Source organism: Eretmochelys imbricata, chromosome 1, assembly GCF_965152235.1.
Source record: "Eretmochelys imbricata isolate rEreImb1 chromosome 1, rEreImb1.hap1, whole genome shotgun sequence".
Classification (NCBI taxonomy): Eukaryota; Metazoa; Chordata; order Testudines; family Cheloniidae; genus Eretmochelys; species Eretmochelys imbricata.
This window is the reverse complement of record NC_135572.1, coordinates 8,740,016-8,766,833: the sequence shown is the minus strand read 5'-3', so window position 1 is coordinate 8,766,833 and position 26,818 is coordinate 8,740,016. Positions and strand designations below refer to the sequence as shown.

The 26,818-nt window shown below is 50.6% G+C and overlaps 1 protein-coding gene and 1 pseudogene across 1 annotated transcript; one reads left to right on the top strand and one right to left on the bottom strand.

Annotated features, from left to right (window-relative positions):
* CHRNA10 (cholinergic receptor nicotinic alpha 10 subunit) lies at positions 1-21,720 on the bottom strand. Its single transcript, XM_077841259.1, has 5 exons — positions 21,618-21,720; positions 4,640-4,785; positions 3,912-4,066; positions 2,310-2,842; positions 1-626 (listed from the first exon to the last, which is right to left on the bottom strand). Exons 1-5 carry the CDS (start codon positions 21,619-21,621, stop codon positions 1-3), a joined length of 1,464 nt encoding a protein of 487 aa, XP_077697385.1. The 5' UTR covers positions 21,622-21,720.
* A 1,860-nt stretch (positions 21,721-23,580) lies between these two features.
* Positions 23,581-25,237, top strand: LOC144279661 (peflin-like; annotated as a pseudogene).
* The last annotated feature ends 1,581 nt before the right edge of the window (positions 25,238-26,818 follow it).

The following is a 26,818-nucleotide window of genomic DNA, read 5'->3' as shown; positions in this document are numbered from 1 at the left end:
TCAGATGGCTTTGCCCATGATGAGCATGCTCATGAAGAAGACCATAACAAAGAAGACCCACATGAAGATGCGATCCATGACCTTGGCCACTTTCTTCCACTCGCCGCTCCGTTTCTGAGCTGCCTTTTGGTCCCGGAAGCAGTTGGCAATGTACTCGACGTTCCTCAGCAGGCTGTTGTGGTGGCAAAGGCACGGGCTCTTCACACAGACTTGGTGCTGCTGCCCCTCCCGGCCGCACTCTAGGTTCTTGCATGTCCCAGTCTCTTTCCAGTCCTGCTGGCCAGAGAGATTGCTGAGCCCCTGCGGCAGCAACTCCTGCTGCAAAGACTCTTCCCAGCACGTCGCATCCGAGTTCTCCTCCCTTGTCTGGGCTTTCTGCTCCTCCTTGGCAGCCCTGCCGCTCACCACCTGGACCGTGGGCCGGTGGCCCAGTTGCTGCTTGGGACTTTTGCAGCTCTCCCCCACCTCATAGACAAAGAATAGCTGGGCCATGTACTGCAGGATGAACTTCTTGGCCCACCTGGGCACGGGCTTAGCTCCTGGGCCGCAGTGGTGAATGTTCATGATGAATATGGTCAGCGCGGTGGAGGCTGTGATCATGGTCATGGTGGCAATGTAATACTTCCCTAGAAGACAAGGAGGGATGCGCTGTGACTGACCTGGGAAGTGGGGGACTCGTGGCTGCAGGCCCAGACACTGGTGCTCACCTGGGGAAATGGGAGGCAGGGACCTTCAACACCAAAACACAAGCCCCTACCACATAAGCTAAAGAACAACAACTCTAGCTATAAGGAAGAAGCAGGTTGTTATAGTCCCAGGAATGGCCTCTGTCCTCCAGCTGAGTCCCTTCCACCAGCAGTAGACAAGAGGCTGGTGTAGGACCCTCTAGGCCATCAGAGAACCTCTTGCACTAGGATGGTCCTTTAACGGCTGGGTACATCAGCTTTAGATCCAGAATCTGGTGTCAGTATGGTGCAAAGCAACCATGCCGCACCTCAGGATCTGGCCTGCAGCCTTCACACTTGGCTTGGTTTTTTTTTTTCTTTTTTTGTGTTTTGTTTTTTAAAAGGTGTTTCTGAAATCTACAGAATACAGCCAAGCTTTAGCAAAGATACGCAGCCCAGCTAAACCAACCTCTACTGAAGCCAGCCCAGCTTAATGGGGGCTGCCTATCTGTCTCAAATAAGAACCTTTCCTTAAATCTGCAGTTGTCTGGGTCATCCCAATTCAGGATGCACATTCTGGCTGCAAGAGTTTAGTACCTTAAACCCACATTAAACATTTTGCAGATCAGGATTTAAAAAAAAACAAAACAAAACAAAAAAAAACAACCCAATATCCTATAGAAAAGTCACTGCAGAATTTGTACGTCACAAGCATTTTAAAATGGTAAATTCAGCCTGAACTGCAATAACCTTAGCAAAAGCTTTATGCTATCTATCTATCTATCTATATAAATATATGAGAGAGAGAGAGAGAGAGAGCGCGCGCACTCTCCCAAAATATCAGACCATATTGAAAAATGCTATTTTAGATTAAAGAAATTGTCCACTTTCAAGTAGGCTCAAACAAACGAGCCTCAAACTTGGGTTGAGTCTTTGATCTCAATGAGATCTATCAAACAAGCTAAGTTTGAAGCTTCTAATTTCATTTGGTTTTATTGTAGGTATTCTGAGCACAAGATTTCTAAATGAAGCACGGTGGTGAAAGGGGGACCACCCCTTCTCCACTTGCTCAAATAAAACCCCGAAAAAAAACTAACCTGAACAGATTTGGCTCAGACGTTCAACATAAAAAATGTATCTTTGGGGTGAGACCAAGCATGGAAAAGTTACTCTGGAAAGGTATGTGTTTGGTTAGATTCATAGACTGCAAGGCCAGAAGGGACCATTGAGATGATACGGTCTGATCTGCGGAACACAGGCCAGAGATCTTACTCAATTTCTGTATCTAGCCTGTAATTTGATGGGGCTACAGCCCATGTGCTAGAGAGACGTCTAGTTTTGTCTTTAAGACAGCAAGTGATGGAGAGTGCCCCAGGTCCCTAGGTAAGGCAAGAAAGGGGAGCTAGAACGGAAGCTGGAATTCCACCATGGCTGCAGTGTGCCGCTTGCGGACAGTTTTTGCGAAGAGGCTGAGGACCGGAATGGACCATGCCCCTAGAGCTGATCCCTGCATCTTGGGGCTGAAGCACATGAATGGTGACATGGTTTAAAGCATACCCATTCTGCATCACGTGCTGCATCTGCAGAGTGGATAGAGGGCTTCCACAGTTGCCCAGCCAGCTGCAGGAAGAGGCAGATACTCACCAATCAGCGGCACGTTCTCGGAGGGTGGCATGCTCTCTGCCACCAGCAACTGGAAGACGGTGAGCGCCAGCAGGACTGTCACTCCCAAGGAGACCTTCTCGCCAGAGTCGGCTGGGAGGTAGAAGCCCAGCGGGGCCAGGAAGGAGATCATGATGCAGGGGAGGAGCAGGTTGAAGATGTAGAAGGAGGCGCGTCGCTTGAGAATCAGCGTGTAGGTGATGTCGGGGTAGGGCTCCGAGCAGCAGCCGTAGATGATGACGTTCCTCTTGGCTGGCATGCCCAGCACCTCCCACTCCACGTTCTCCACGAAGTCAGTCAGGTCGGCCGTGTCCAGTCCATTCACGAGGTCGATCTGGTTGCCGTTGTAGGTCCACGAGCCGAAGGTCAGTCGGCACTGCTGCCCATCGAAGGGGAAGTGGGAGACGTCCACCTTGCAGGAGCTCTTGGTGATGGCAGGGGAGTCCCACATCACCTGCCCATCGTAGCGGATCACCACGTTGGTCTCCATGGAGCCCGTGAACTGGTTGTCTGCGCTGGAGGGACAGGGAACACAGATAGGGGCAGGGAGGGATCCTTACACACATGAGGCAAGACTGCACGGCCCTTCGCTAGCCTAATCCCTCCCCCGCTCTGCTGGGCTTGTTTCTGTAGGGCTGCTCACGAATGAGAGACATAGCTCGCTGGGTTGGCCCGGTAGGGTCCCTCATGAGCACTCGGTGGCCAACACAGGTGTGTTTTCATAGGGTCGCTTGGTCACTCACTGGCTTGTTGTTATTATAGGGTCACTCACTGTGGGCCTTGATTTTGTTTTTAAACAAATGAGTCATGAAACTTTTGCTCTGAGAAGCCCCCCCAGTAAAAATCACCTGGACTCTGCAAACAGATGCAAGAAAAAGCCAAGTCCAGTTCTGGGCTTCCCAATCATCAGTGCCCAGTCTTTAAACAGCCACACGCCCCCTTCTGACAGCTTCCCTCCTGTCCTCCCCCTCGGGGGCTACAGCGCAGGCTTGGACGCCACGTGCTGCTCTGAGCGGCAGGAGCGGGCTTTACCTGCCTGCGTGCGCAGCCGCTCAGCCATACCCGGGCACTGTCGGGCCCCAGCAACCCGATCCCTCTGGCCCGGCTGCTCCCAGCGCTGCACCGGGGAAGGTGCGGGATGAGAGCAAAGCAGATGAGGCCAGGGAGCCGCAGAACATGCCAGGAAGATCTTTGCCCGCTACATCCGGGCAGCCTTTGAGGGGGCCACTGCCCAAGGCAGCAGCTGTTACGCTCACTGTGCCGCGGGGGGGGAGGGGGGGGCGTAACAAGGGTGCAATTACACGGTCTCCACATGGGCCCAAGACGCCTACATTCTGCCGCCTGTTAACCTGCCCAAGGGATCCCCTCTTCCAGATGGAGCCTGAGGGCGACGGGCTCACTAGGGGCTGCAGCCTGCAAAAAGGCACTTCAGTAACCTCCCCTCCAGCTAACAGAGAGCCACCACTGGCTCAGGGGGCAGGGGCCTGTGTGTATGGAGCTGGAGGGTCCCTGGTTCTATCCCCCCGCCAGGCTGCAGGAGCCCCGTCTCCAGAAGCGGTGCAGTTCAATATCAGGCTGACCTACTTGTTATACAGGACTATGTCCGGTCTCCATACATAACTACTAGGTATGCGGACGGTGTCGATCCCATCGTAATCGTCCTTATCCCAGCTCAGGTAGGCGTCCACCCACACCTGCCTGATCCACAGGTAGGCAGTCAGGACCTGGTTCCTCTCGTCCTGGAACAAGGAGAGATGAGGAGAGGTGTGTGTGAAATGCAGCCACCTCTGGAGAGGGGGGGAAGATAGGAGCAGCCGCTGGTTTTACACTAACCTCCAATGTATAGGGCATTTGCCATACGCTTTACCAGCATGAAGCCACCCTCAGAAGGGACTCAGACCCTGGCCTTGCCAATGGTGATGCGTGCTTCACTTTCAGCATGAGGAGAATGCCAGGGAAATCCATGGGACTGTGCAGGATTTGGGACTTGGAGTCAGACTATGCTAGAAAACCTACCACATCAGGGGATCACAGGTCAGTTCTTCTTTGGACTGGATGGGACCAGATCCCACTGCAGTCATGTTACTAATTCCTGTTAGCCCTCACTTTGGGGGGGCTGGGCTAGTCACTGGGCCAAGGGGTGCACTTGGAAGCTAGCTGCCAAACACCCAGTGACATTCGCAGTAACCTTCTCAGCCCCCATCGGGGATGTCTGTCCCGCAACCTACAGAGCAAGGGTTCCATCTCCCAGTGGGCGGCATGTCTCGCATGGCTTGTGCAGTGAAGGAATGGCCTGCATTTCCCAGACGTACCATGTCGATGATTTGGGACAGGGTGATCCGCAGGGTGACGTTCAGCGCCCGGTCCGTGTCCTCCACCGGTCGCAGAGCGTTGGAGTAGTTGGCAAACAAGTCATGGAGCAGCTTGTAGGCGAATTTTCCCTGAGCCCCCGAGCAGCCTAAATAAATAGATAAGAGACACACAGCAAAGCTGGAGGGGAACTGGGAAGCAAAGGGCAGCGGGGCGCCATAGAACCCAGCCCTGATAAACTGTGCACACAAACCCCTGAGCTAACTGCACAGCTGAGGAACACACAGAGCTACTGCCAACGAGAGTATATCTGTGGGGCAGAGCAGGGGTCACGGTGAGCCTAAGAGCATTGTCGTGCCAGGGGCAAGGGGCTCGTGGGTAACCAGTAGTGAGTTTCAGCTGGTCTGACCAGTTCAGTGTCCCCAATTCGCTTATAGCTATCTGTATACAACAGTCGTCATGTAAGGAGTCATTGGAAAACCAGTACCGCGCTGGTCATTACTATTCCGGCGCGGTCTACGTACAGTAAACACCTAGAGGACTGTACAAATGTGAAGGAAATATGGGACTATGATATATTTGAACCAGACAGGCCTGGGGAGTGGGGAAACAGGTTTTTCCAGACAAAGGAAAAGCTGATGGCTCCCTCCAGGTGCAATCACAGACCATTGGCAATCACAAGCGAGGCCAGTCGTTGGCTAACAGGGGCTGCAGGGACAGATGAGTTTGCATTGTAGAAAGCACCAGCAGGGAAGAAACTGGCCTGGAATCTTCTCCATCAGATGCCCCGGCACCGTTCCTCACGGCAGGGGTAAGGAACTTTGAGACAGGAACATTTCAGAAGTTCACGGGACTATAGAAGAGGGGCACAGAACTCCAAGGGCTCTTTCACCTAAGACGACAAAGGAACTGAGCACTTTGGACTTCATTGAAGATCCTGACCAAGGGGTTGCCAGCCGCCTCGCTGGAAGGTGTGATAGATTCTTACCTCAAAGCCAGACTGTAGTTTTGTGAGGTCTTAGTCACTAGAAAGTGTAGTGATTATTAACTCCAGCCAAAACAATGAGCCACCCGGCTTTTGTCTCTTTGAAGGAGCAGGTTTCAGAGTAACAGCCGTGTTAGTCTGTATTCGCAAAAAGAAAAGGAGTACTTGTGGCACCTTAGATTAAATTGGTTAGTCTCTAAGGTGCCACAAGTACTCCTTTTCTTTTTTTGAAGGAGCAATGCATCTTAATTGAGCCTCTGAGCAGTCCAGGAGAGGGCTGGACATTTCAGGGCAGATGGTTTGGGGGAGATTCAGGCCTGTGGTGGTGTTGGGACCACATGGCTAGTAGTGACCAAGGCTGGTGGACACCAGAGCGTGGCTGGGTGGACAAGCAGGCTGCTGCAGTCCGCGTTGCTGAACCAGGGCTGTTCGTCACACAGCGCGGGCTTGTATCCTGGCAGGGAGCGGCGAGCCGGGGCGTTACTGCAGGAGAGCATGTTAAGGTACTCAGGGTCACAGGGCAGGTGGTGACCCAACCTTCCACTGGTCTGGCTTGCAGCCCACTACATGACAATCCCGGAGACAAGAGGAGCGAAAGAGTGTGTCAACACCGCAGAAAGTAGAACGGAGTGATCTGGTCAATGATCATCGTTTTGATCTAGCGTCTATCCATAGGCACCAGCTCCGTGGGTGCGCCGGGGCTGGAGCAAAAACATAAGTGCTCAGCACCCACTGCCAGCCCCGATCAGCTCCTCCCCCTCCCTCCCAGCACCTCCTGCCTGTCGTGGTCAGCTGTTCAGCAGCAGGCAGGAGGCGCTGGGGCAGGAAGAGGCGGGGGAGGTGGGGCCTGGGACCGAGCACCCCCCGGGAACTGGGGAAGTGGGCACCTTTGCTTTGATCCCTAGTAAAATAATGGAAATCTTATCAAGAGGAGAAATCACCAACTGGCCAGAAGAGAACAGGCCCTGGAGCAATCAACACTGAGGGTTAATCTTGCCAGACACACACATGCTTTAGAGAAAACAACTGGATTTAAGGAGCATGGTAGAGAGAATGAGCAATATTTCTCAGCTGGCATAACAAGGTTGAAGTCCTTGGACCTGCAGGGACCTACCCCAGCCCAATGTATCTGAGTTACAGCAAAGCGCTCAACACAAAGTACTTTCAAAATCCGAATTCCTTTTCATTGATTTTTTTAACAGACGAGAACGCCATCAGGGGCACTAAAAACCGGCTAAGGGACCCGAGATGCTACACGGCAATGTATCATGTTGTGGGGAGGTGGCCAGTGGGAATGGCTGGCTCCAGGACTGGCCGTAGGTTTGATCATATTTAATGAGCTGCATGCTAAAGACAGATGCAAAGCCTGGTAAGTTGGTAGGAGTTGCCAGCAGCAACGAGGACAGAGAAGTGAAACAGGAATATTTGAAAGAAGGGCAGAAACTGGGAGGTTCTGCTCAAAGACCTGCAGCTCACAGGTCAACCCCATAAAAGGCACCGGCTGGGAAGCAGGGGGTCGGAGCGACCCCCAGGAGAAAGAGTTTCTGCTGTTCCAGCATGTGACCTTTCCATACTGACTGTTGTTCTCAGGCTCCTGGCCTTGCTTGGTTAAAGTCCAGGAGCCGCATTATGAAACACACCTGTGAACCCAGGTATTCACAGCCCTGGACTGGGAGCACGCCTGCCAGTGTGACTACAGAGCCCAGACCAGCCAACCCAAAGGAACTGCCAGGCCCTAATGCATTGTGCATTGGAACGGGCTCATTTATCTAATGAACTCATGGCTCAGCCCCGCCTGGCCTGTCCTCAACACATCGGTCTGAGAGCCCCAACACCCCTGTGAGGCAGGGAAGTTCTAGGATTCCCCTTTTACAGATGGGAAACTGAGGCAGAGAGCGAGGCCGAGTGACTCACCCAGAAAGTCTGTGGCAGAGCAGGGAATTGAGCCCGGGTCTCCCAAGTCCTAGGCTACCTGGCTGCAAACCCCATCACCTCCTCCACTGCCCGTGTTCTCATCCCGCCCAGCAGCATGGCAAGGGAGTTGGAGCAGGGCACTTTACCTAGTTGAAGCCTGTGTGACAACCCCCTTCTCCCCTTTGCTGACTCAGAGCTGCCAGGGCCTTGGGAGGCGGCCATTTGGATCCCTGACTGGGGCGGGCGAAGGGGGAAGAGAATAATGCTCCCCCTCCAGAAGAGCTAGATCCCTTCTCCCAGGCAGGTGGGGCCGTGTCAGCAGAAGAGATGCACAGCAGGTTCACAGCAGTGACCTGGGAATGCCGGGGCCAGTGACCACGAATGGCCCATGGCATTCAGGCCCAGCAAGGCAGCCTGGAGCAGAAGCGAGCCCAGCCTCCCAGCCAGCAGGGCCCCAACCCTGCATGCCGAGAATGAGAGGGGATCGCCGGCCCAAGCACCCGCTCTGTGCGAGCGGGCGCCTGTCCTGGCTCTCAGGCAGCCACAGCCCGCAGAACCTTGCTCCTGTCCTGAGCCTCCCACTGGGCACATCGGGGAGACCAGAGCCAGCACCAGCTGCTCTAACCAGCGAGTAGGGCTGAGGCCGGGTCAGGCTCTCGGACCGCTCAGCTTAGACCTAAACCCAACTTCCATTCCAGGGCAAGGCCGGCTCCACTGCCGAAGGCCCACGGCTGGTCCTGGGAGCTCGGCTGCTTTTTCCTCCGTTAAGCTTCTGTACAGCACGTCTCAACTGTAGATCTCAAGGCCCTCTGCAAAGGCAGGCAAAGCTCACCAGCCCCCTAGATAAGGGATACAGAGGCTTCCTTTCCCATCGCTAGCAGCCCAATAGGGCCCCCAACTGACTCTGAATGGCAGGTCAGCTGCCACTTCAAAACAGACATGTGCCCTGCCCCCAATCCATTATCTTCCAAAGGAACGTGTCACCCCCGTGCCACCCAGAAACAATCCCGAGCGCGCCGTAGCCTTAAAAACAAGGAGGAGTCCGGTGGCACCTTAAAGACTAACAGATATATTTGGAAACATCCAATCAGCAGAGAAGTGGGTTTTTTCCTCATGAAAGTTTATGCCCAAATAAATCTGTTAGTCTTTAAAGTGCCACGGGACACCTCCTTGTTTTTGTGGATACAGACTAACACGGCTACCCCTCCGATACCTGCCTTCGTTTTCAACGTGGATTTTAGAACACAACCACCAGTCTCCCTCCAGTCCTTGGAAGTGGCCACATGGACATAGATTGCCTGCTATTCCGTGGCTTGATCTCATGTTTTTTTGATGCAGGCCTAGCTATGCCTCTCACACGGAGCAGACGAACGCACATTTCCAAGATGCCTTCAGCTTGGGCATTAATTTGGGACTTCTCGTTATTCATCGCCATTCCCAAGCTCTGTATTTGTCCCATCGGTTAAATAAAGACTCCGAAGATTAAATCCCAAGGCCCCAAACAGACCAAACAAACGCCCCCCACCCCATGCAAAGCATTGCTTCTGTGCACTATGCATCAGTCCAACAACTGAAGAACAGTTACCTACTTCTCCCCTGCCCTGCTGCCTCCCCCCACAATTTAGCTTATCCCCCCACCACTAAACCCACCTAGAAAAGTTAGGAAACTAAATGCTGTTTGCTGCCATCACATTGTTCCCTCTGCTTATGTGGTCTACCCCCCACCCCTCTGTGTGTCTGGGAAGGGACTACCTCCTACTCTGTACAGAGCCTAGCACAATGGGGCCCCATTCTTGGCTGGTCCCTAGGCACAACCATCATAAACATGATTAACAATAATAATTTGCAGCTCTGCTCCACGCTGCATGACATGAGCTCTTTATTCTTGCCAACAGCACTGGACCATACCGTGGCAGAGGGGGGCAATGCAGACAGTGCTGGGCGGACGATACGTCAGCATAGCTTCCCACACACATTGTCCCCTTTCCATTGGGAGCAATCCCATGGTCCGAGGACGCATTTACTGCAGAGATGAGGGCTGGGACGGGCTAGTCCTTTGCATTCGGCCTTTGAGTAGAAACGGTCTCTCAACCCAGCAGAGATACAGCCTCATTTAGCAAAGGCACTGTTGGGTCTTTTTCGATTTACGTAAAAATACGAAGAAAGCGCACGAAGAAAGGGTCCCCAGTAATCATGTTTGCTAACGCTCCCCACCACGTCTGGCCCAGGAATAGCAGAAGGTCTTTAAAAGTGGGGGCCCCCCCCAGCGGTGCCTGAACCCTGGCTCCTAATCCCCAAGACCCCGCCCCTTCTCCCCAAAGCCCCACCCCTTGCTTGCTCCTAGAATCATAGAATCATAGAATCATAGAATATCAGGGTTGGAAGGGACCCCTGAAGGTCATCTAGTCCAACCCCCTGCTCGAAGCAGGACCAATTCCCAGTTAAATCATCCCAGCCAGGGCTTTGTCAAGCCTGACCTTAAAAACTTCCAAGGAAGGAGATTCCACCACCTCCCTAGGCAACGCATTCCAGTGTTTCACCACCCTCTTAGTGAAAAAGTTTTTCCTAATATCCAATCTAAACCTCCCCCACTGCAACTTGAGGCCATTACTCCTCGTTCTGTCATCTGCTACCATTGAGAACAGTCTAGAGCCATCCTCTTTGGAACCCCCTTTCAGGTAGTTGAAAGCAGCTATCAAATCCCCCCTCATTCTTCTCTTCTGCAGACTAAACAATCCCAACTCCCTCAGCCTCTCCTCATAAGTCATGTGTTCCAGACCCCTAAGCATTTTTGTTGCCCTTCGCTGGACTCTCTCCAATTTATCCACATCCTTCTTGTAGTGTGGGGCCCAAAACTGGACACAGTACTCCAGATGAGGCCTCACCAATGTCGAATAGAGGGGGACGATCACGTCCCTCGATCTGCTCGCTATGCCCCTACGTATACATCCCAAAATGCCATTGGCCTTCTTGGCAACAAGGGCACACTGCTGACTCATATCCAGCTTCTCGTCCACTGTCACCCCTAGGTCCTTTTCCGCAGAACTGCTGCCTAGCTATTCGGCCCCTAGTCTGTAGCGGTGCATTGGATTCTTCCGTCCTAAGTGCAGGACCCTGCACTTATCCTTATTGAACCTCATCAGAACCTCCTCTCCTCCCCAAGGCCCCCGCCCTCTCACCAGCTCTTCCTCCCCAGGCCCCTGCCCCCCGCTTGCTCCTCTCTGCCCCCTCCCTCCTGTCGCTACCCCTTATGGCCGGTAAAAAGTGGAAGGTCATGGCCCTCTGCGCCCCCTTGATCTGGCCTCATTACACACAGAGCACTGCTCTGATTGGTCTCTGGTGGCCTCTAAGCTATAGAGCAGGGTGAGCACCACACTGAGAGGACTCACCCTCTATTTAAAAGGATACTACCATATTTCTACGCACTTTAGAAACACCTTACATGAAGTGCCACATACAGGAGCTATTTGTCCTTCATTCCTGAAAACTACACCGGGGGGCCGGTCATGGGGGGTGAATCCTCTGGCCCAGGAGATCTGAGCTGAGTTCCCAGTTCTGCCACAGACTGAGTGCGAGACCTTGGGCAAGTCTTCGGATCTCTGCGCTCCCCACCTACACCATGGGAATAGCAGTACTCCCTCTCCCCTGCCCCTTTGATTGGGAGCGCTACGGGGCAGGGGCCATGTCTCGGTCCATGCATGCATAGGTGCCGACTTCCCCACTTCCACATGAGTGCTCAACCCCGACTCTGCCCCTGGCCTTGCCCCCACTCCTTCCATGCAGCCCTGCCCCGCCTCTTCTCACCCCTTCCCCAAAGTTCCAGCCCCAACTCCGCCCCCTCCCTGCCCCTATTCCAACCCCTTCCCCAAATCCCCGCCCCTGCTCTTCAGATTGCATGCATCCCGTGCCCCTCCCACAATGGGGTACGTCTCCTCTAGCAGGCAGAGGGAGAGGAACGCTGGCAGAAGCATTGTGCCAATCCCACGGTCAGTGGCATGGGGGGGACTTTAAAGAAAGGAGCCCCCTCCCCCCCCTTCAGCATATTGCTGGCCTCGAAGAGATCTTAGCAGGGGTGACACTGCATGGCCGATGAGCCTGATCCCAGCTAAGTCCCTGGGAGGGAAGCTGAATGACACAGTACCCAGGGCAAGGTGGGAGGGTCTCATCCCAATTCTCGGTGCCTTGTCCTTCTGCCTCCTGGCTTCAGCTCCCACATGAAGGATGCTTGTGCAGAGCTCCGGCCTTGCTTGTGTTTGAAAGTTTAATGACCAGGATCCCATTTCGCTGGCAGGTGCGACTGTTGACATCTCACAAGGTTCGCTTACAGATCAAGATGCACCCTTTCCAGTTACTAACGGGGTGCCTTTCCAAAAGGGCAGGTGCTTTCATGCAGCTGATTGAATCGCAATATAGTTGATTGCAATGGCGGGCTTTGCAGCTTGACTTTCAAAGGTAAGATTCCTCAGGCATCCATTCAGCAGGGTGAATACAGAGCTCAGAACTGCCAGGCCCGAATGCATTGTACATGGGGCCAATGCATTAGGGCATGCATTTAATTAGATCATTTATCTAATGAAATTATGGCTCAGCCCCGCTTGACCTGTCATCTCTTCAGTGTTCTCGCCACGTCGGTCTGAGAGCCCAACACCCCTGTGAGGCAGGGAAGTTCTATGATTCCCTTTTACAGATGGGAAACTGAGGCAGAGAGCGAGGGCAAGTGACTCGCCAGGGTCACGCAAAGAGTCTGTGGCAGAGCAGGGAATTGAGCCCGGGTCTCCCAAGTCCTGGGGTGCCTGGAGGCGAAAGGCTGCAAACCCCATCACCTCCCTCCCGGCCCATGCATTCATCCTGCTCAGCAGCATGGGAAGGGAGCTGGAGCAGAGCAGTTTACCCCAACTCAAGACCATTTGAGGGGCTGCAGTTCCTGGCAAAACCAGGAGTGTAAAACTCACCAAATACTACACTGAAGTGGTACAGGAGAATAAAACCAACCTCATCGGGGAAAGTGCAGAGCGTGGTTTGCTCAGAGGAGTGTAAGCTGGCTGTCGTTAGGATAGGGACCCACACAAAGATAAATTTCCAGAACAGGTTGCAAGTTGCATGGAAATTATTTACTTACGGAGCAGATGCCTCAGACTAGCCTCCCGGCTACTGAGCAGCTGCTGCTATTAAATGCTTGCAAGCAGGACAGAGCCAGCAGCTGCGCTGGGATTTCTTAAAATGAGGATTTTCTTCTAGGAGTGTTTACGAACAAACAAGTTTACGAATTCTCACCTGGTGACACAAAGATCCCCAAGAAGCCCAGAGAGAGCAGGCAGGAATGGAGACCCCTCCTTGGATGCATCCTTGCGTTTCCGCTGCTATCCAAAGCGTGCCTTGGAGAAGAGCCCTTGGAACAGTGGAGCACACAGGTGCAGGGCTCAGGGTGACATGTCAGACGCTGGCTTCATTTGGGACACCGCAGGGAAAACCCGATCTGCCAAACTGTATCCCAAACAGGAACAAGTGAGCAGCTCAGCTGCGAGAGCCGTGAATGCAGAATCCTTGCAGGTGCTGGCAGCCGGCTGCAAGCTCGGGGGGGTCTGGCTGTAATGCCATCCTCTCTCCTCTTCAAGAATCACGGAGGTATTCTCATCGCCTGGTGTGGGGTTTTTACAAAGAGCTGTGGTTAGTTCACCTAATGGGTGACGTCAGTGCAGGAGGAAGCTCATTGCCTCTTGATGGAAATTTAGGGAAGCCAAGATCGGGGGGGAAGCCAACAGGTGCCGAGGAGCACACGGTTTGGACAGAGACATCCCTTAGGGATGAATTTATAAAGAGGGAACTCTATCCTAATAAAGAGGATAGGAAAGAAGCCGGTAAAATACAGGTGAAAAACAGTCACACACGAAAGAGTTCCAGTTAACGATAACATAGGAAGCGAAGCAGCTGAAAGTTGTTAGAATGAACAAGTCTAAGTACGAAGACAGGTGAACTCGAGCACCAGGCCTTGGAGGAGGATGTTGATATAACAGGAATCGTGGAAACAAGGAGAGTTAATGGGACACAGAAATAGCAGGGTACAAAATATAGATGCAAAGCAGGATCTGAATGAGCCGGGGGGGAGGGGGAGGAAGAGACTTCAGGAGCAGACTGGTTGCATACACACCTCTACTCTGCCTTGGTATTCAGCAGAGGGAACTGCTTTGCCAAAGTGATCTGTTTTGGCCGGGATTGGGTTGCAGATCACAGGGGTGATGAAATGCTAGCCTTACTGTATGAGAGAAGGGCAGCAGAACTGTGCTTAGCCTGCCCTGATTGAGGGGGTCACCCTCCACAGACCCTCACTTGCTAAGCAGGGGGAGGAGTGCCAAATCCCAAAGATTGGGGGAGGTGGGTAGTACTTCCTACAGAGTGATATGGCCTTTGCCCAAAGAGTCCTAGATACTGTGTGACCTTCCCCACTCCAGTGTTTGAAAGCAGAGCTCTTTTGGACTCAGTTGAGAGTTTCTGTTCAGCTATTACCAGGGCTGAATCCCTGATAAATTGGTCTAGGGGCCACACCTAAGGACTGCTATAGAGAGTGGTGAAATGAAAGAATGCAGAGGCTGTACTGGCCATGAGGTTCCCTGCTACCTGATGAAATCACCAAGGACCTGAGTTAAGTGGTGGAACCTCAGAAGTGTCCGAGAGTGACCAACAGCCGTGCGCGACCAGTGGCAAACAGCCAGTTGCAGAGCAACCAGCAAGACATTGCTCGAAGCACCCTCCCCCCTTTCTGGGGTGGGAGGTGATCCCCCGCAAACACACCTCTGAACGCTGGGTCTTCGCTAACAAAGAACAACTAGCTGCGTGCAGGGTGCAGTGGATGGAGATTGGAGTGGCGGGTTAAAGGGTCATTCGTTCATTGGACTTTCACACAAGGTAGGAAACTGAGGCACGGGACACACCCAAGGCACTGTGGGGTGGGTGTTTGCTTATGCTCATGTGCTTTTGGAATGTGGGTGTGGTGTTGTCCCAAATTAATGCTGGCTTCCCTTTAATAAAAGTTATTGTGTTATGCACCAACTCAATGCTTATGAGTGAGGAAATACTGCTTCTTAGAAGCCCCTGGGGGCAGTGTTAAGGATGGGTGGCCAGTGACCCAGCTGTTGGGAGAGGCTAGCCCCCTCCCCTTCTGCCCCCCTTGTCCCTTTCTCTCCCCCCCCCCCTCCCGCCCTCCCCAGGGCACCACAGAGAGAGGGCCTGGCCTGGGGGCAGAGCGTGGGCAGGGACATGCTAGGCTGTTCGGAGAGGCACAGCCTCCCCCTGCCTGCGATATCCACTGCTCGTAGTGTTAAATTTTCCCAGATTACGGGGCAGGGGCTAAAGCCAGTTCTGTTTTGTATTGTTAAGAGAAAGCCCTAGATTCTGAACCTGGCCCTTGTGGCTGCCGACTTCACCTGGCAGACGGGTTACATGTAGGAATGACAGAGCAGGTCGTGCGGGTGGGGGAGTGGCAGTGTGTGTGAAAGAAAGAGTCAAACAGAGTAAAAATATTAAAAAGAGTCAAACTGTACCATAGAATCTCTATGGATAGAAATGCCAGGATTGACTAGGAAGTGTATAGCAGTAGGAATATACTACCGACCACCAGAGCAGGACGGTGAAGGGAGAGGAGAAGCTACAAGGGCAGAAAACGCAGTAATGACGAGGAATTTCAGTTATCCCCATTTTGACTGGGGACGTTATCTCAGCACAGGTTGCAGAGATAATTCTCGATACCATTAATGGCTGCTTCTTGGAGCAGCTAGTCCTGGGACGCAGACAGGGAGAGGCAATTCTTGATTTAGTCCGAGGTCGAGCACAGGATCTGGTCCAGGAGGGGGACTATAGCCGAACCGTTCAGTAAGAGCGACCATAATGCAATTAAATGTAACATCCTTGTAGGGGGCAAAACACCAAAGAAACCCACCACAGCATTTTAATTCAAACTGGTTAAATGGCAATTAAAAGGAACAGGCACAAGGGTGAAATGCCTCAAACACCATAATAGAGGCTCAAACTAAACACATACCCCAGTTAAAAACAAAACAAACAAACAAACAAAAAACAGTGACAGGATCAAGAAAATAAATACCCCCTGGCTAAACTGCAGAGTGAAAGAAGTGGTTAAAGGCAAAAAGGCATCCTTTACAAATTGGAAGTCAAATTCTACTGACGAAAACAGAAAGGAGCATAAACTCTGGCAAGTCAAGTATAATTGGGCCAGCCAAAGAAGAATTTAAAGAGCAACTAGCTAAAGACACAAAAACTAACAACAAATTTATTTTTTAAGGATATCACAAGCAGGAAGCCGGCCAAACAATCAGTGGGGCCACTGGACAATCGAGACGCTAAAGGAGCACTCAAGGAAGACAAGGCCATTTCAGAGCCGCTAAATGAATTTTCTAGTCTACATCCGTCTTTACTGCAGAGGAAGTGAGGGAGAATCCCACACCTGAGCCACTCTTTTTAGGTGACAAATCTGAGGAACGCTCCCAGATGGAGGTTTGGGAACAAATTGAGAAATTAAACAGTAATAAGTCACCCAAGATGGGATTCACCCAAAGGTTCTGAAGGAACTCAAATGTGAAATTGAAGAACTATGAACTGTGCTATGTGACCTATCGCTTAAATCAGCCTCTGTACCAGATGACTGGAGGGTAGCTGGTGCTGAACCAGAGAATTTGCCGGACCATAGGAGGTCAATGCAGAATGACAGTGCGTCTCCATAGGAAGTAGGGATGCGGGGGTGCTGCAGCACTCCCAGACTTTGCACAAAGCGTGGCCCCTCACCCGGGGTCCCGGCCGTCAGCCCCAGGACCTCCCCCTCCCACCTGGAGCTTGAACGCCACGACTCAGCTGTTCGCAATGCTCTGTAAGCGCTGGGAGGGGGGAGCAGGAGGAGGAGTTGGTAAGCACGGGGCTGCCGGCGCACAAGAGGAGAGGGGAGCTTGGCACCAGGGGATGCACCACACCCACTAATTTTTCCCCGTGGGTGCTCCAGCCCGAGGGCCCATGGAATTGGCGCTTCTGCCGGACCATGGAGGTTGCCAGACCAGGGAGTGCCAGATTAGAGACTTACTTTTCGGTGTATCGTCTATAGAGCATTAGAAACGAGTCGTCGTATGAAATTTTAGTTTGTACTGATTTTGCTAATGCATTTTATGTAGTCTGTTATAAAACTAGGCAAATATCTAAATGAGTTGATGTACCCCCTGGAAGTCCCCTGCGAACCTCCAGGGATATGCATACTCCTGGTTGAGAGCCACCGACATAACATGTGAGGGTTACCTGATTAAATTAATAGACAGCATGGTTAATAATGAAATACTTCTTCACACAACACACAGTTAAACTGTGGAACTCATTGGCAGGGGATGTTGTGAAGGCCAAAACTATCACTGGGTTCAAAAAAGAATGATATAAACTCACGGAGAATAGCTCTAAATTGGGTGTCCCTAAATTTCCAACTGCCAGAAGCTGGGACTGGGCGCCGGGGATTGATCACTGGATGATTGCCATTCCCTCTGAAGCATTTGGCACTGGCAGGAGGCAGGATACTGGGCTAGATGGACCACTGATCTGACCCAGTATGGCCGTTCTTATGTTTTGTGCTATAATCGGCGAAAAAGAAAGACAGGAACTCTTCAGCATAGAACAGCGGGTGGTGCTATAATACCTTTGCCTGATTTTGCAAACAGCCCATGCTGAATAGCAGAGTTTGGTTATTTAGCAAGGAAATAAAAACTCTTAACACCCTCACCAAGATCAATATCTGAACTGTCCACTCTCACCCTCCCACACTGCTGCACAGCATCATCATGGGCTGTTAAAGAGGAAGCTACGCTGGTGGCTAAGGCAGCGGCGAAGGCTTCAGAAGATCTTGGTTCTAATCCCAACTCAACCACAGATTTCGCACAACATTGGTCAAGTCACAATCTCCGAGCCTGTGTGTGAAGTAGGGATAACACCTTCCTTTCCAGTCTTCTCTGAGATACGGACTGTCTCTTATTATGTGCTTAAGAACAAAAGAATGGCCATACTAGGTCAGACAAAAAGCCCAGCTAGCCCAGTATCCTGTCTTTGGACAGTGGCCAATGCCAGGTGCCCCAGAGAGAATGAACAGAACAAGTAAATCATCAAGTGATCCATCCTGTTGCCCATTCCCAGCTTCTGGCAAACAGAGGGTAGGGACACCATCCCTGTCCATCCTGGCTAATAGTCACTGATGGACCTTATCCTCCATGGATTTATCTAGTTCTTCTTTGAACCCTGTTATAGTCTTGGCCTTCACAACATCCTCTGGCAAGGAGTTCCACAGGTTGACTGTGCATTGTGTGAAGAAATACTTCCTCTTGTTTGTTTTAAACCTGCTGCCTGTTAATTTCACCGGATGACACCTAGTTCTTGTGTTATGAGAAGGAGTAAATAACACTTCCTGATTTACTTTCTCCACAACCAGTCATGATTTTATAGACCTCTATCATATTCCGCCCCCCCATAGTCATCTTTTTTCCCAACCTGAAAAGTCCCAGTCATTAATCTCTCCTCATATGGAAGGTGTTCCATACCCCCATATTGTGCCATGTCCAACGGAGTCTGATCCCGTCTGTGGCCTCTAGGTGCTACCATAATATAACAAGAAGTATCAGTTAACCACGAGAAGGCACTTCACTGGTACCAGCTGTGTGCCTTGGGATCCTTCAAAGCCAGAAGGCACCGTGTATCAGAAACAATTGCTTCTCATCTTTCAGAACCAGGCATGTCTCCAGGCATTCCCCTACCTGAAGGCATGATACCTCTGCCCGCTGCTGTTCATGGGACATTTATTTATCCCTGTTTCTTACCACCACCTTTAGGAGGAGTCTTTAACAGAGCAAATGTAACCACCCCCCCGTCCCCCGAGTTTTACAATACTTTAAAAGGACAGACTGTGAAGCTGACTTCAAAGGTTGGCACAAACAAGCCCACCACCTAGCATCACAGCTCAAATGGTGGATAAGCTGCTAATAAGGCTGGCTTCTCAAAAACCCTGGGGAATAAATGCTGGATTTCTCAATGGAGATAAATGGTCATAGCAGTGAGAGATTGCTAGATTCCAAGTCCAGAAGGGACCACTGTGATCATCCCACTTGACCACCTGTATAGGACAGGCCACAGACCTACCCCAGAATAATTCCTAGAGCAGTTTTCAGAAAAAACATCCAATCATGATTTGAAAACGGTCAGTGATGGAGAATCCACCAAGAGCCTCAGAAAATTGTTCTAATGGCTAATTCACGGCTTATTTCCAACCTGAATTTCAATAGCTTCAACTTCCAGCCATCGGATCATGTCAGACCTTTCTCTGCTAGACTGAAGAGCCCGTTAAATATTTGTTCCCCATGCAGGTACTTATACACTGTGATGAAGTCACCCTTTAACCTTCTCTTTGTTAAGATAAATAGATTGAGTTCCTTGAGACAATCTCTATAAGGCAGGTTCTCTAACCCTTTAATCATTCTCATGGCTCTTCTCTGAACCCTCTCCAATTTGTCAATTGTGGGCACCAGAACTGAACACAGGATTCCAGCAGCAGTCTTACCAGGGTCAAATATAGAGGGAAAATGAGCTCTCTGCTCCTACTTGAGAGTCCCCTGGTGATGCATCCCAGGATCACATTAGATCTTTCAGCCCCAGCCTCACACTGGGAGCTCACGTTTAGCTGATTATCCACAACCAGCCCCACATCTTTTTTCAGTCGCAGCTTCCCAGGATAGTCCCCTTTATATATAAATAGCCTGCATGCTTTGTTCCCAGATGTAGACATTTACATTTAGCCATATTAAAATGCATATTGTTTGCTTGCACCTGGTTTACTAATGGATATAGATTGCTCTGAATCAGCAGCCTGTTCTCTTCATTATTTAGCACTCTCTCAATTTTTGCATCATCTGCAAACTTTGTCAGTGATGATTTTACACCTTCTTCCAGCTCATTGATAAAGATGTTAATGGCTTAGGGCCAAGAACTGATCCCTGCAGGACTCCACTAGAAACAGACCTGTTCAGGGATGATTTCCTGTTTACAATTACAGTAAGACCTATCAGTCAGCTTTTAATCCATTTAACATGTGCCATGCTCATTTTGTATCCATCTAGTTTTTTTTAAATCAGAAATGTCATGCAGTACCAAGTGAAAGGCCTTACAGAAGTCCAAGTATACAACATCAACACTAACACTTGAATCAAACTTGTAATCTCATTAAAAAAAAGGTATCTGGTTAGGTTGACAGGATCTGTTTATCATAAACCCATGTTTATTTGTATTAGCTACATTATCCTCCTTTAAATCTTGATCAGTCAAGTCCCTTATCAGCTGCTCCATTACCTTGCCCGGGACGGATGTCAGGCTGACAGACATATAATTACCCACATCATTCCATTCACCCTTTTAAAAAACTGACCCAACCTTAGCATTATTCCAGTCTTCTGAAACTTCCCCAGTGCTCCAAGACTTATTGAAAATCAGCACAAGTGGGCCAGCAAACTCCTCAGCCAGCTCTTTTAAAATTCTTGGGTGCAAGTCAGAAAGACTCGTGGATTTAAAAAATGTCTAGAGATCAGGGGCTATTATCCAACCAGCATCTCTTTTGGGGTGGTCCAATATTGGAGCCTCACTGTGCTAGGTGCTGTACACACACACAGCCCCACATAGCTTAGACTTAAAATGGAATAAACTGATAGACAAATAGCATTGCCCTGTCACCTGAGGCCCAGAGAGATGAAGTGACTTGCCCTCAGAGATACAGAGGGTGTGTGGCAGAGCCAGAAATTGAAGCCACATCTCCAGGATCCCATGCCACTGCCTCCGCCACAAAGTGACCTCTCTTCTCTGCACCACATTTGCAGTAGCCGGTGTACATAACTTCAGTGCCAAAATGGTGCTCTGCCCTGTACATGTCAGCGTCTGCCTCTAAAAGTTAACAGTCCAAGAGAAAGACTGGGGAAGCTAAGAGGAAGGAGCAATTTGGAGTGAACTTCTTCTGCTGTCCACCAGCAGCAGAGAGAAGCAGCAATCCCTAATGGGCTAAAAACGCAGAGGATGGAGGCTGAGAGAACAGTCAAAGGGACACTGTGTGACATTAGGCACTTCCACCTTCTCACCGGGTGTAGCAGAGAGCCCCTGCACTTTGCAGGCCTAGGAAGTTAGAGCTGTTGGAAGAGGCTCTTCGTGAGGTTGCGAGTGGGCTCATGATGCTCCAGCTCAAATAGATCCTCCTCCCGGAACACAGGTGCAGCTCCCGGCCTCACCCAGGGGGCCATTTCAAAGTGTCCCTAGCAGCTCCCTTGACATCTCCTTGGCTTCATTTATATGCTAATCCCAGGCAGCAGCAGATGAGCACGAGGGATGATCAGTTTTAAGGCAGGATACGGTTTTATTTACAGGTGGTGAATTATTAATCCCTGGGCCTGAAGTCCCTGCCACTTTTCTCCTTTGCGCCACGACACAGGAGCCAGAGCAGCAGATGGATTTGCATGAAGTCAATTAAGATAATGAAAAAAAGGGTAAGTCACTAAGTGACCTAACTTTCTTGTTGCCTTTGGAACAGTTACAGGTGTCACATTTAATTATCCATTACATAATCCGAGCTCTGCTCTCCTGGGGAGCGAATGGGATACAAGCACAGCGCTGCAAGGTTTCCTCTTTCCAAAGGAAAGAAACTCACAAAGGACCTTCCCTTTCAAGTAGTTAATGCTTCTAATAGATGGTCCTGAGACCAGAGTCCTGCCTAGTCACATAAATAGGACAAGGGGGTGGGGGGGTAAGAGCTGTGCAAAACTTCCCCAGACTGCCCTACCAGCAGATGGCAGCACCCCTTTGGGAGACTGTAGTTCATCTTCCGTGGTGCATGCAAGCTTGGCCACTACTGAGATTGTTGGTTCTGACAATAGTGACCTTGATTTTCTGCACCCATCACCTGCTCTACAGGTATTAAGGAAACACAACAGCAGTCTTCCTCACCTCCAACCTCCCTCCAGTTGGAAGGAGTTTGGGTTTTGAACTATGTTCACACTCTTCTCAGATTGATCACTTACCCATGGCTGCAGATGCTCTCGTCCGGATCCAGCTGCTGAGAAAGTTCTGTCCTTGCACTCACGACTGCTAGCGTCCGATGGTTCCATAGTTCCAGCAGAACCTAGCAGGGGCAGGAAGTCACTGTCATGGAGTGACTAGGTAGCTTGAATTCAGAGACAGAATTTGGATCACAGCCCCCAAGCGAGATAGGGATTGAGGCACAGCAAGGCTAAATGATTTACCCAATGTCACACAGCTGCGGCAAAGCTGAGATATTAACCCTGGTCCCAAGCTCACCCCTTAAATACCAGACCATCCTTCCTCTCTAGGAAGGGAAGCTACTCTGTACATCTCTCCGAGCGTCTGGAGAGAAACAGTCAGCTAGATTCTCATGGGTCACTGAAGAGTCACCGCCAAAGCTTGGAAACATGTCACTGCATCGGTTACACTCAGGCCATCTGCCTGACGATGCAAAGAGCCTGAAACAATAGTTCTGAGAGGTGCACAAATTGACTCATGCATCTCAATAGAGTGTTAACTCCAAGGCCCACTGCACATGGGGTTCCCTGCCAACATCATCGCAGCAGATATGCAGCACATTCAAGCCCCTCCAAGCAAACCTTTGTGGCTAGGGTAAGTACTGGATGTGGACCCTGGCTGCTATCCCTGCCTCTCTGGGAAGCAGAAAAGACCCCTGATGTTGCCCTCTGCCTTGGAGTGGCAGGGACACAGTGACATGCAGGCTTCAGTCACAGGAGTAGGTTTAGAGAGCCTTATGTCATCTGCCTAGGCCCCAGATTGCCTTAATCCTGCCCAGTCTTTGAACAGTCTCCAGGACAAGATGGACGGCAGCATTATAGACAAACCCTAAGGCTATATGGGGGTGGAGTAGGGGGTTAATCCAGAGCTTTTTGCGGTGCATCAGGTAACGCACAGAATGCAAGCTTCAGCAATAGGGTGCACACGGGACAGTGCGCCCTCCGTCAATGCACATAGGGTACGTATGGCAGCAGTGTGCGGAGAACTGAAAGTGAGGCATCCTTGGAGGGCACCCCATGCACCTTTGCTTTGTTGCTGAGCAGCGTACATTCTGGGATTTCCTTGCAGTGCATTGCGGGACGCTTAGCAGAAACCAGGCTAGTTCCAATTTCTTTTAAAAGAAAAATCCCATGATTCGTTTGTCTCCACCTCATACTCCCTGGCTGGGTGCGTTAGCGCCATTTCTGAACTGTTGTTGGCCAGCATGGATCCCACAGTGCTCCCTGCTGCTATGCTGACAACTTCAAAGACACAGAAGCCGCTTGGGTGTATTTCAGCCCCAAATTTGGATAAAATTTGGCTTGCGACTTCACCCGCCACACCATCCAGCGGGTGTAGCAGCAGCAGCTCCTCCAGCAGCAAGTAGGCCGGCCAATTTTCCAGGTTTAAGCCAGTCCGGTTTTTTTCCTAAGATTTGTCTCCTGTCCAGTACTGAGACAAAACCAGGCGTGGTTTTGTCTAGTATTACAAAGGACTCTATTTTGAAGAGTGCACCACTCTGCCCTCATTAGTGCAAACTTAATTATTTTCTGTGCAAAATGAACAGTTGCCTCCTCCCAACAGAAACTTAAGGTTTTTATTATTCAACAAACTATTATGTAACAAGCGAACCTTCAACTGAAGAGAAAACGCAACAACTTTTAATAAAACACATTTTAAAAAAACGTTATTTATCCGCAAAGAAGCCTTTCATGAAAACAGCAAAGTGCAACAGGGCAGTACAGGGCATGACAAGGAGTGTCAGGGCTTAAAGTCACAGGTCAGTATAGATCTCTCTTCTGCCCCTGGAATTCTGCAGGGGCCAGTCCTGGTTCTGGCACTACTCAATATTTTCATTAATGACTTAGACTGGCAACCAATCAGCGAAGCCGGAGGGCGGGGAGGGAAGCTGTGCTCACAGCGTGGGCGGGGCAGAGGCGGTGAGCTCCCCAGTCAGAGAGCGCCATGGCCGGCTATCCGTACAGGCAGGGTTACCCTGGATCAGCAGGGCCAGCCCCAGGTGCCCCGCAGGGTGGTTACTATTCCAGAGGCCAGTATGGAGGTGGGTTGCCTCCTGGTGGTCCCTATGGCAGCTCAGCACCTAGAGGCCCCTCTGGACCACCATCTGGTGGAGGAGCTTGTGGGCATCCCACCTCAGGGGGAGCACCATCTGGAGCTCCTGGGGGACCTTATGCAGGAGGCCCAGCCCCAGGAGGGCCTTATGGGCAACTATCTACCAATCCCTATGGTGCCCTTCAGCCAGGACCCTATGGAGCCCCCGGAGCTCCTGCTGGTAACATGCCACCCGGCGTGGACCCGGTGGCCTTTTCTTGGTACCAGACAATGGATGCCGACCGTAGTGGCTACATCTCCATCAAAGAACTCAAGCAGGCCCTGGTCAACTCCAACTGGCCTGCATTTAATGAGATCTGCCTTATGATGATTAACATGTTCGATAAAACAAAGTCAGGACGGATCGATATCTTTGCATTCTCAACCTTGTGGTGCTTCATCCAACAGTGGAAGAACCTCTTTCAGCAGTATGATGGAGAAGGTCAGGTTCCACCAACCTCAGTGAGCTGCAGCAGATGGATATAACTTGAGCCCCCAGTTCACCCTGTTGCTGCTGTGCCGTTACTCTCAGAGGGCTTCTGTCATAAATATAAAGGGAAGGGTAAACCCCTTTAAAATCCCTCCTGGCCAGAGGAAAAATCCTCTCACCTGTAAAGGGTTAAGAAGCTAAAGGTAACCTCGCTGGCACCTGACCAAAATGACCAATGAGGAGACAAGATAGTTTCAAAAGCTGGCAGGAGGGAGAGAAACAAAGGGTCTGGGTCTGTCTATATGCTGCTTTTGCCGGGAATAGAACAGGAATGGAGTCTTAGAACTTTTAGTAAGTAATCTAGCTAGGTATGCGTTAGATTATGATTTCTTTAAATGGCTGAGAAAAGAACTGTGCTGAATAGAATGACTATTTCTGTCTGTGTGTCTTTTTTGTAACTTAAGGTTTTGCCTAGAGGGATTCTCTATGTTTTGAATCTAATTACCCTGTAAAGGTATCTACCATCCTGATTTTACAGAGGTGATTTCTTTACTTCTATTTACTTCTATTTCTATTAAAAGTCTTCTTGTAAGAAAACTGAATGCTTTTTCATTGTTCTCAGATCCAAGGGTTTAGGTCTGTGGTCACCTATGCAAATTGGTGAGGATTTTTACCAAACCTTCCCCAGGAAGTGGGGTGCAAGGGTTGGGAGGATTTTGGGGGGAAAGACATGTCCAAATTACGTTTCCCAGTAAACCCAGTTAGAGTTTGGTGGTGGCAGTGGATATTCCAAGGACAAAGGATAAAATTAATTTGTACCTTGGGGAAGTTTTAACCTAATCTGGTAAAAGTAAGCTTAGGAGGTTTTCATGCAGGTCCCCACATCTGTACCCTAGAGTTCAGAGTGGGGGAGGAACCATGACAGCTTCCAACTCCACCATCCAGCTGGATAGCTTCATTCAGTTCTGCACCCACCTCCAGAGCACGACCAAAGCTTTCCAGAAGAATACTGGCAGGGTAGGCAGCGTGCGGCTCAGCTGTGAATACTTCCTCACTCTGGCCGTGACTCGCATATTGTGACACGTTGGGATGTTTCTTTGCCTGAGGGTAGCGAGGGAAGGTTGATAGGCTGGAAATGAGTCAACAGGAGTGATCAATCAGCCCCTCTCTCCTGGATATGTATGTCCTCCGACAGGGGGGATAAACCCATTCCATTTCCTCTCCCAGCTTTGTAACCAACATGAATAATGGAGCAGAGAATTTGCTTATAGAATCAGAGGATGACACCAAGGTGGGAGGGGTTGCAAGTGCTTTGAAGGACAGGATTAGAATGCAAAACAAATCGGAGAATTGTTCTGAAATGAACAAGATGAAATTTAGTAAGGACAAGTGCAAACTACTACATTTAGGAAGGAAAAATCAAATGGGGAATAACCGGCAAAGCAGCAGTACTGCTGAAGAGGATTGGGAGGTTATAGTGGATCACAAATTGAGTATGAGTCAACAACCTGAAGTAGCAAAAATGGTGAACATTATGGGTGCATTAACAGAGCGTTGTATGTAAGATGCAGGAGGCAATTGTCCTGCTCTACTTAGGACTGGTGAGGCCTCAGCTGCTGTATTGTGTCCAGTTTGGGTGCCTCGCTTTAGGAAAGATGTGGACAAATTGGAGAGAGTCCAGAGAAAAGCAACAGCGGTCAGGTTTTCTACACGATGAGGAAACCTGTTAAAAATGAGGAAAACGTTAAAAAACTGAACATGTTTAGTCTTGAGAAAAGAAGATGAGAAGGGACCTGATACTCCTCAAATATGTTAAGAGCTGTTATGAAGTGTAAGGTGATCAGTTGTTCTCCATGTTCACTGAAAGTAGGACAAGTAGTAACAGGCTTAATCTGCAGCAAGGGAAATTTGGTTAGTTTCATCTTCTAAATATTATCTAGGAGAATAGTTAAACACAGGAACAGGCTTCCAAGGGAAGTTGTGGAATCCCCACCACTGGAGGTTTTTAAGACCAGGCTGGACAAACACCCTGCCAGGGGTGATCTAGGTTTACTTGGCCCTGCCTCAATGTAGGGGCCTGGACTAGATGACCTCTCAAGGTCCCTTCCAGCCCTACATCTCCGATTCTTCTAGTTCGTGGGACTTCTAGTGTTGAGTGCCAAGGCTTGAAGTTACTATGGGTGATAGAGGGCTCAAAAGGGTTAGGGACACAGGCACTACTGTCCTCAGGACCCTGAGAGCACTGTTGCAAGGGGCAGGGTGGGGAGCATCTGCTGCTGTTCCCAGTACAGGTTTACAATGGCACAAATGATGCCCTGGCACCCGGACCGTGGCCCCAGGATCCTGCTCTGCCTGCGCTCCGCCCCAAGGCCCCGCTCCCATTTGGCCTCATCCGCCACGCCCCGCCGAGGCCCAGCCCTCTCCCCTCTGCCCCCTCCCCATCTTGCAAGTGGAGCCTTGGGGAAGAGGCAGAGGGGGCAGGGCCTCAGTGCGGTGTGCAGACGGAGAAGGTCGTGGGGCTACAGTCCAGGGCCCACAAAAGATTAACCCGGCCCTGGTTGTTCTGAGTAGCCTGTACTGTCCAGGGGCTTCAGTACATGGCTGGGTGCTGGTTTGCAGTACTGCACTGCCCACTGCCCTCATTAGTAACACACACACTGC

Excerpts from the sequence above, each read along its gene's own strand:
- CHRNA10 (XM_077841259.1), bottom strand. Across the intron at positions 4,067-4,639 it reads TGTCCCAAATCATCGACATG|GACGAGAGGAACCAGGTCCT; the intron begins GTACGTCTGGGA and ends TCCTTGTTCCAG. Across the intron at positions 627-2,309 it reads CGAGAACGTGCCGCTGATTG|GGAAGTATTACATTGCCACC; the intron begins GTGAGTATCTGC and ends CTTGTCTTCTAG.